This window comes from Phoenix dactylifera, chromosome 16 (assembly GCF_051530095.1).
Source record: "Phoenix dactylifera cultivar Ajwa chromosome 16, Ajwa_hap1_PhDact_Kaust_v1.1, whole genome shotgun sequence".
Classification (NCBI taxonomy): domain Eukaryota; kingdom Viridiplantae; phylum Streptophyta; class Magnoliopsida; order Arecales; family Arecaceae; genus Phoenix; species Phoenix dactylifera.
In genome coordinates, this window is record NC_143205.1 from 21,081,489 (window position 1) to 21,091,282 (window position 9,794).

Sequence of the window (9,794 nt, forward strand, 5' to 3'; positions counted from 1 at the left end):
CATGTTAAAATCATTAGTTGTCCCAAAAATTTAAACTGATAGAATGAGATGGATTTATTTATATATTTTATATTTTCTTATACAGTACAATTTGCTGATAATGTGGAGTCCAATTGGATCACTTAACCTTCCAAACCATGAACCATCTTGTAACATAAACAACTTCCCATTGGTTTAATGCATGGATAAACCTTTTACTGAAATTTGTCACAAAATGCATCAGAGCCATATTGAACCACGCCATTTGGTAGAGGAAATGATTTAGTTCATAGGTGCATGGAAACGAAGCAGGATTGCGATCTTAACCCAGTGGAATAGTAGCGACCCCCAATGTGAATAAGGCCTTGCCGCGTATCTCTTTCTTCAAAGTTGAAAGTACTCCTTTTCTTTTTTTCAAAAAACCACTTTTACTTTACCTTTCCTCAATTCAATTGATTGTATGAATACAAATTTCTAAAGTGCTACAACCTTTTAATTTGAATTTAATATGCTCGAATCCTCCAATTTGTCTTGGACTTAATAGCAGCGTCTATATGTAAAACCAAACCAAAATGGTTAACTAACCTTCCAATTATAAAAATCAATAGCTATTTAGCCTTGAGAAATATACAAACTCTAAATTAACATAAAAAGGTGAAACATGAAAGTTTCCGTGATCTTCTTCCTTATGACTTGTGATTACTAGCCTTTAATTGCTTTTGACGGAGAAATAGGGTTCCACTTCCACGCACTTTATTGTCCTCGTCTCCCACAAGCTCGTCAATTATCTCAAGCCAACTCGATAATAATTCGCTATAACTTAGCAATGATTTCACCTAACTCATCAATAACTCTACTTAACTTTGCCGAGCTGAGGTCTTGAGTGAAAAAATAAAAATAACAATAAAAACAATACTCCTATGATTTTTTTTTTGACTCACCCATTCAACCTAGCCATGACAGACTTGGTCTGGACCTATTTTTTAATACTATCCATGTAACAATCCAATACCTTATCCAAAATGGTCAGCCAAAAGGTATAATTTGGGTTTCTTAATCCTATATAAATACTCAAGATCTATTCAGTGAATAACTGATGTAGGACTAAACACATGTCCACAAAGGTCCTCACATACTCCCTCGTTTAAGCCCTAATCCAATCACAAGTACCATGATCGGCCTATGATCATCTCTAATGAATTTGTGCCGCAAAGTCCCCCAGTCCACATAGGTTACGAGTCAGATCCGCTCTGATACTATTTGTAATAACCTAGTACCTCACCCAAAATGGCTAGCACGCGCCCACACGGGTACTTACGTACTCTCTCCGTTTAAGTCCTAACGTCGTTATCAGGCTAAGAGTTTAAATCCATTCAAATTTAATCACAAGCACCACGATCGACCTGTGGTCAGCCTCAATAGATCCATACTGCAGTATTTCCTAGTCGACATAGGTTATGGGTCAAGTCCATTTTGATACCATTTGTAACAACTCATGATCTCATCCAAAATGGCTAGTCAAAAGGTATTATTTGGGTTCTTTGATAATATATAAGTACTCAAGATCTACCTAGCAAATTATTGATGTGGGACTAAACACATGCTCGAATGGGTCCTCACAATCCGAGTCGCATTGACTTTTGATTTAGTAGCCTTAATTTTTGACTTGACTTAGCCAATTCATGAGTTATTCGCCGCGTTTTCCAACCAAATCTATGACCAGAAGCCGTGTAAACTTCCTCATTGAAATACAGCAAAAGGAGGATGTATACATCATCTTGCACCATAACAACACCAGCATTGCCGCATACCAACCCATTTTCATTAAACTTTGCTCAAGGTAGGAAAAATCCGACATGTAAATAGTACTCATAACTTTGTTCATCTGATGGCATTTTAGGGATGTGGACCAGGGACTGGCATGACATCCCCTCTGATTGTCTCTACCAATCATGTTTCAATCAGAAACTAGGTAAAAAGAATTCTAACAAACATCTTATTGTCTGACAAGTACAATTCACGCCATGTATATCATAAGTATTCTTCCATTAATTTTTCCCAGAATGTCACATAGGAGGCTCTGCCGGGGCGAACGACTCCCGGAACTGAGTAGGAGCAGAAGCATAAACCTTTCCCGGCGGCACAGACCCCGGTGATGCCGCAAGCGCTGCACCAGAGCTTCTAATCTCAGCCATGGCTCGACGAGCATTCGTCTCCTGCACCTCGCATAACTTGGGAAGAAACACACCTGCAAATGGTGTTAATGGAGCTTCATGTCATTGGTCCAATCATACATGTTTTTTTTTTTTTTTTTTTACTCGAAAGCTAACGGTACTGCAGACTGAATGACGATATGCTGCTAATTATATAGATTGGTATAACAAATCTAACTTTTTTTTAAAAAAAAATAAAATAAAATTTGTTCACAAGGGGCTTAATTAGAAGGCCAACATGAGGCATCAACGACGAATATTACCTTCACCAGCAGCAAGATTGAAGTAGAGATCGACCACGTTGGGGCAGCCACGGTAGCACGCAGGGGAACACAGCTTCTGCCTGAAGTTGGAATCCAGCAGCGAATCCGAGGAGATACCGAGCGTGCCTCGGTCCAGCCCGCACGCCTCCACGCACGCGTCCGTCTCCACCCGATTCTTGACCCCATCCGCCTGAATGTCGGACGTCCCGCACGTGTACACCTCCTGCCCTCCCCTTCGCACGCGCTTCTCGAGCACGCACCGCATCCCGGCGGACGACACCGCATATGCACACGTGCTCTTCTCCAAACTCTCACACGTGATCCCTCCGCCTGCAAAAATAGTTTCATGTTAATTTTATACACAATTGGATTCACCAAAGATGGATTTGGTTTAGATCATCATAATACACTATAGAATTAGAGGAGGAAGTGTTGGTCCGTTGGATGAGATAATATATATGCCACTCTTGTATGACACCATTTTCCTTTTTTTTTTTGTTGATATAATCACGAGAATGGTGAAATACATAAGAAGCACATGTGTTTGTGTATGTGTAAGCATGCATGCATGATATATGTACATATAAAGTAGCATACCGAGCGCGCCGGACACGAAAAAGAGGAGCACCAGAGCAAGGGAGATGAACGCCTTGGAAGCCATTGGTGGGAGAAGAGTTTGAGGTCTCTTGGAGCGAATGGGGATGGTTTTGTGAGGGATTCTTGGAGGGTTTTATAATGGATATGGGTGGGTTAGGTGACTAAAGAGAAGGACGACTTGGAAGTCATTGGACGTAGCCTTAATTTGGTCCATGTCCATGGGGAACGTTAACGTGGTCAATCATGGAGGATCCCACAAGACCGGTCCACGGTGGACTTGGAAGGGTGGCAGGTCTTCCATTTGCCCATCATCCACGGAGCACGTTTTGGGGGGCTAGATTGCACAGTGCTTTGTGAGGAAGGAAAAAGAAAGGCATTTGATTTGAAAGGCGAGTGGGGTTCAAGCAATATAGTTGGGTGTTAGCTGGAGTTGCACAAACTAGCTGGCTAGTTGTCACATATGAAGCTAAGTTTGTAGGTTTCTGCCATCATAAGCAGCCCTAATGCAGTAATGCACATCATTATGTTACATGCTAGGGCATGCGATGGTCATCCACAAATCTCATAAGGCCTAATACAAATCTCATCTAAATTCATAATTGCAATAAATCCGAGTCTTCTATTCGACAAAGACAATGAACAGAACAGTTAAAATATGGTTATAATTAACAAAAAACTTGGCGAAGTCATCTTTGCAATAATTGTTTTACTTCGTCGTTTGGGTTGTATTTTAGTAGTCCATGCTGCATTATACTAATTACCATGAGAAAGCACATACTAAACTTATGATGTGTATGTGTCGGTAAATTAATGTCGCTAACATGTATAAAAAACCAGATTTGGATATGTTAATTGAAGCTACTAAAACCAAGGAGCATGTCGCAAACCCGGTCTTCCATGGTAGCTCGAGGAATTCAACCTGGTTTATGGCTGTTTTACTTGAGTCTCTGCAAGTTGTTATGTTAGACTCATCATGTTAATCTAAAGAATCAGTCCACCAAACAATTTGATAATAAGGAAAATTCCAAATAGGCAGGCAATTAGTATGTGATGGAAGTTTAAAATGATTCGAGATCCTCGTCCGGGCTCGGATAGATCAAATAGATAGTTGAAGGGGTTTTCTATTTGCAAGTAGTCCAAGTGAAGCCTTTTAATCCACAAAATTTGTGTGGATCCCTAACTGTGGCTCAGCTGCTCTTGCTGGCTTTTAATCCACAAAATTGGATTGGAGATTAAACTGATAAACCAAGAACCATTTTATATTCAGCCTTTGCTGCGGTAAATAAATAAATAAATAAATAAAACCCTAAGTTTAGGCTACACAGTGGAGGAGCCCTCTCACCTAAATATCCCAAACAGCCCAAATCCAAGTGAAGGCAGGTTTTAATCCCAAATTATGTAATACGACCAGTACAATTTTTGCAATCTTAGTAAGCTTGTGAGAGAGTCAGTCGTTGCAATGGGAACATGTGTGACGGTCAGTCGCTGCAATGGGACCATGCATCAAAATACTTAGAAAAGAGGACCCATGGATGACCTTGGGATCCTAACCTTGACAAGCAATTTAAAAATAGACTAGTTTTTCTTTTTTTTTTGTTAAAGCGGGTATTTCATACATTAGAAGTAGGGATACACCAAATAGAGCCAGCATACAGTAGAAGTAGTTTTTCTTAGAAAAAAACATAAAGTAGTTTACTTTCTATTAGGTCAACAGATATTTAAAGGTATTTACAAGAATTAAACAAGCTTAACAGCTGCATACTCAAGGATCATTTGTTCTGATTTGTACTTGTGCCAGAGACACTTAGAGTGCAGAACCGTATACCAGACGGGGGTTAAAATGTTTCTTTTAAAAGAGCATTTTTTGAAAGTGATCACAAGCCTGAGCTTCGGAACCTGGTGATGTGAGTTGTAAATCATAGCCTCGAACTTATTTCTCAGGAGAAAAAGAAGATAGTTCTGATAGGATAATTAAGAATGTGAAAGATACTGCTTCAGGGTGGTGGACAGGGGCCACAAATTTGAAGGGAAAAATGTTGAAAGTCCTTCAGATTTCTGCAATTCATGAATTCCTGAATCATACATAGAAGGTTCAAGTTAAAAGTGTGCTGCCAAATCCAGCGAAGATTTAGGTTGGAACTGCAAGGTCGGTTCGAGCTCCTTGCTGGTCTCCTATCTGAAGAAGATGAGCTAGTCGGTGGTAATTGTTTTCAGACAAGGACACCAACGTTTATTCTTCGATCTGAAACAAGAAAGAAAAAGTTACTTGTTAGAGTTTGTTCGACGAAGGAGACAGCAGAGACTTGAAAAAGAGATAGCAACATGAGTGTGGAGAATGCCAAGAGAGCATCAAAATCGTACCTGGAGGTCCCTCGCATGCTGCTTGTAAAGGCAAGGGCTGGTATCTGTTATCGAGTAAGATGGTCATGCATCTTAATTGCTTGGGATAAGCTGCAACGGTCGGCCATTGGGAAGAATTTAAATGGCATCATGGCGATTTTTAATAAGGGTCATGAGGCGAACTTTTACTGATCGGCATATCCACATCGACGGAGGTTAGTTCCAAAATATATCAGGAAGAAATACTTCTTGAGCCATATCGAGCATCACATGCTTGTCGCTGGTAATCACTTTATATTGTATTGCTTGAACATTTTACATTATTTTTTCAGGAGAAAGCAACCTACAATATTGGGAGGATAAATACTGTTGATTTTTTTTGCTCAGTAGTAATGATTATGATGATGGTGATGGTAAGTTACTAAATTTCTCAATTCTTGACCAAAATGGAGTGAATGGATAATTCTCTTGTTTTTTTTTTTTGACTTACATATTCGGCAAGCCAAATTCCAATATCAGAATTTAGTATTTTGTTTTAACAATCCAATTGAGTGATCATTTGCATTGAAGGAAAATTAACTACAACCCAAAATTTATTGTCCTTGGAGATTGGACTTGATTCCTTTACCTGGACGGAATTAACTTGTTTGCAACCGAAACCACCATGGTATTTGGAGAATTTACTTTTCAATGTCAAGCGATTTATGAAACAGCTTGGTGAGCTAAAACTTTATCACGTAGAAGGTTGAATACCGAGAAAGCTAATTGGTTAGCTAATGCAAAGAGAGAAGAGATGCCAAATTGAATGGCCAAGATTTGACAGCTTCCTTTTGAGCTCAAGAGCCTTGTTAGGGTGCATTATGCTGTAAAATCTTTGAGCAATTAACATAAAATGCCTCTATGCTCTTGCCAAAAAAATAAAAAGCATAACGACGATTTGTCTGATTTAGGTTAACCTTCAAATACTTTACCTTGTATCCAAACTAGTGTTTAATGATTGACCCATACTTATCCATCCGATTCGGTACGCCGAGCCACAGTAGTCATAGCGGGCTTTGGGCTTTCCCTATTCAAACATACAAGATAACAAAAACATGATGTCTTCGCTTAGGTTTAAAGTGTCTTCCTAAACGAAGAGGTGGCAATTCATAATCAGCCCCATCAAACGATTCATTTTAAACAAGTTCGGGTTCAACATAAATAAAATTGGGTCATAAATAAGTCAACCCATTTAGATTGTTTATTAAATATTTGGACCTTCGATCCATTTAACCCATTTTGATCGGTTTGATAATTGGGTCAAAGCACGACCCAATTCGTTTAACCCATTTAAGATCTATTTAACTTATTTAAAACATACTTAATATATTTCCATCCTATTCAACTGATCTGTTTAAATTGTTTAACTCGTTTAAATTTATACACTATGTTAAAAGTCCACTTAATCTGTTTAAGAAATGAATTATGCAGATCGGATCGGATTATTTGTTTAATAAACAAATCGAATTTAAATTTGAATTTTTGCACTGTAAAATTTAAATTAATAAATTTTTGATTCGACCCGACTCATCGATTTCTACCTTAATAACAAAAAACTCCCACGTTCCTAAAGTTTCCGACCCAAAATCACAACTATACTGTATAAAAGCCACCAAGTTGAGACAACATTCCTACGAGCAAACGGTCCTCTTTAACTGCTCCGTTGGATTGCTTCGGAGGTTTCCCCCTCAAGGCATGCGTGCGGAATTCCACATCTTTCTTTTCAAAGGTTTGGATTCGTGTCTGACAAATTAAAATCGGTCGTTTCCTGTGGTCGGGGTTTAGCCAAAGTCAGGACAATGTACGAGTCAAGAAACTTAGCTGTCCCAAATGCATCTATCTTCTCCATTCCATTCATCAATCGATGCTGCAGAGGAACTGGTCAATGAGGCTCTATGATGATTGCATCACTCATCAACCACCATACCGGAGTCTGTTTCTGATGTTTTTCTTGACCAAGTGAGATTGGATCCTCTCCTCTTTCTTTCTTTTTCTTTTTATCAAGAGAAACTGTGGAAATTCATCATGTATTGACAACATATAAATGTAAACAAAAGAATAGCTAAGGTCACATAATTCATGCATCATCCAGTGGCGTGCTTAGACCAAGATGTGCCCAACTTATTCAATCAGCAACAGGCTATTGGTTCATGGATGGTGAGGGTTGATTAGACTAGACCTTCCAGTTCAAACAATAACAAGAAAGAATCCTGACTCCATGTTGATATTTTGTACAATGATAAATTTAACGAGATGGGGAAGATTGTCAAATAACGAGTCCACAGAGAGAGGCATAGCTATGTGAAAAGATCAATATCATGGCTTTAGAACCCATCAAACTGGGATGGTATCATCAACATCATATTGTTCTGGTATGACACTGACAATGATATGGATGTGGAAACACTGAAAGAACCATACCAGTGCGTACTGGCCATGCTAGTTTGTATCGATCCACGCCGGTATGTAATGGCCGGTACCTATGATTTTTAAAATTTATTAGTTTTAGTGCATATCATTAGTATCGGTATTGTATCGAGGTCATATAATTCCAATGAAAAGATGACACGGTAATAGTATCCGTATTTAAAACTTTAATCAATATTTCTTATTTTGCTGATGATGGTTTCAGGTCCAAAATATGTTGTATTCATGTGGAAGAGTATTATAGGTAATATAAGAAACTTTGTGATGAAGTATGCTTACTACTAAATATTTTTGAAAGCAATTGGGTGAAGCAGCAGCTGAGCCACAAACTTGATGAACACTTGTTAAATCATGATTAAATGATAATAAAATGATTATGTGCATTCATGTCAATAGGCCAACTTTTGATCCTTGCTTCATATCTTTTTGGGCAGATCATTAGACGAGACCTATGAAAATTTGCATATAGTTTATCCAGATTTAGACCAATGATACCTCTAACCATATGAAACATTCGTGAATAAAGAATACTTACAAATAGATGAGATTATAAGCCCAAAGTACATCTTTTGTAATTTACCATGCGCAAAAATCACAATTGTTTTTTTTTTTTTTAATAATAAAGACTCTGCTTTTGTCCATTTAATTATATTAGTTATAAAGATAGAAACATATATTTCAGAAATAAGAGAAAATAAAATCAATAACCATCACACTTCCATTTTCAAGAAAGCATCAAGATTATATATTGTAAACTTTTGAATCCTTCTGACATACATATGACATATAACATATAAAATTAACAAATAAAATATTAAAAACAAAACTTTTCTTTATAATTATCTTAATAATCAAGATTAGAGTGCATACCTTATAGATGATGCCTCCAATATCTAAGTGGAGAGGAAAAATTCTCACACGAGTTCGTAGGAAGGAAAAAGAAGCAACAGGCGGAAAATTCCAAAGGAATCGCATGATCTAACAACACTATCGAGAGAGAGAGAGAGAGAGATCAATGCGATCCCTTTGGAGTTCTCCATCAGCTGCTCACACCGACAAATCCGGCCCATAACCAGAGTTCTTCAAAAAAAAATTTCCACGCTATATAACTCTCTTCTCAGCTCTGTTCCTCTTCCCCAGCTTCTCCCTCTGTCTGTCGACCGAGTGCAGTGGACTCTTCTCAGCCTTATTTCTCTTCCCCTGTTTCTCTCTGTGTCTGTCCACCGAGTAAAGGATGGAGGAGTGTTTGAGGTTTTATTTATATGAACAGAAAAAACATACATAATATTATATTAAAAAGGGGAAAAAGAAAGGTTACAGCGTGGGGGAGGGAGGAGGTTGGAACGGTGAAAGTAGACATAGCGGGAGTCGCTGTTGTCGCCGCTGTGCTTCACGCTTTGGACGTGAGGCCGTCGGGAAGCGGGGGCCACTTATGAGATGCTCTTCCCGCACCACATGACCTAAATGCCCTCAACAAAGATCCTCTCCGGTGCCGGAAGGTCCGTCCGAACCGGTACAAGAGTGGAGCCTTAGTTGAGCACGACAGGGAAGGATGAGTTCTTCTCTTACTTAGATTCTGCCGGAGACTAGAAAACCCTAGTCTTCGCTCTATATAAGCTCCCCTCATCTTTTTTCCATCAAAGAACTAGCTCCAATCATAGAGTAGTCACAAGATTTCTTATATTCTTTTTTTCTTGATCGCCGATCGCTATTGCTCGTTGTCGGAAAGCCAGATAAGAATCCGACAATCTATGGATAACTCTTTTTTCTCTCCTTCGTGACCTTTGGAAACTTAGTGTTAGCCGGTAATTACCGGATTTTTAGCCGAAAAGGGGCAAAGCCCCTGTTTTTCCTATTTTTGTGAAAACCGCCTTGTTTTCCTCTTGTTTCCGGCCGATTCTACCACTGGTTCTTATCGCTGAGGCCTTCTATTCCT

The 9,794-nt window shown here is 38.8% G+C and overlaps 1 protein-coding gene and 1 long non-coding RNA gene across 2 annotated transcripts; both read right to left on the minus strand.

The window, feature by feature from the left end:
* Positions 1–1,752: 1,752 nt before the first annotated feature.
* Positions 1,753–3,204, minus strand: LOC103719421 (uncharacterized). The gene is made up of 3 exons (XM_008808659.5): positions 3,053–3,204; positions 2,456–2,785; positions 1,753–2,227 (listed from the first exon to the last, which is right to left on the minus strand). Exons 1-3 carry the CDS (start codon positions 3,114–3,116, stop codon positions 2,046–2,048), a joined length of 576 nt encoding a protein of 191 aa, XP_008806881.3. The 5' UTR covers positions 3,117–3,204; the 3' UTR covers positions 1,753–2,045.
* A 1,769-nt stretch (positions 3,205–4,973) lies between these two features.
* LOC148699800 (uncharacterized) lies at positions 4,974–9,116 on the minus strand. Its single transcript, XR_015974097.2, has 2 exons — positions 5,414–9,116; positions 4,974–5,294 (listed from the first exon to the last, which is right to left on the minus strand). It is a non-coding gene; the product is annotated as an uncharacterized LOC148699800 (long non-coding RNA).
* Positions 9,117–9,794: the final 678 nt, after the last annotated feature.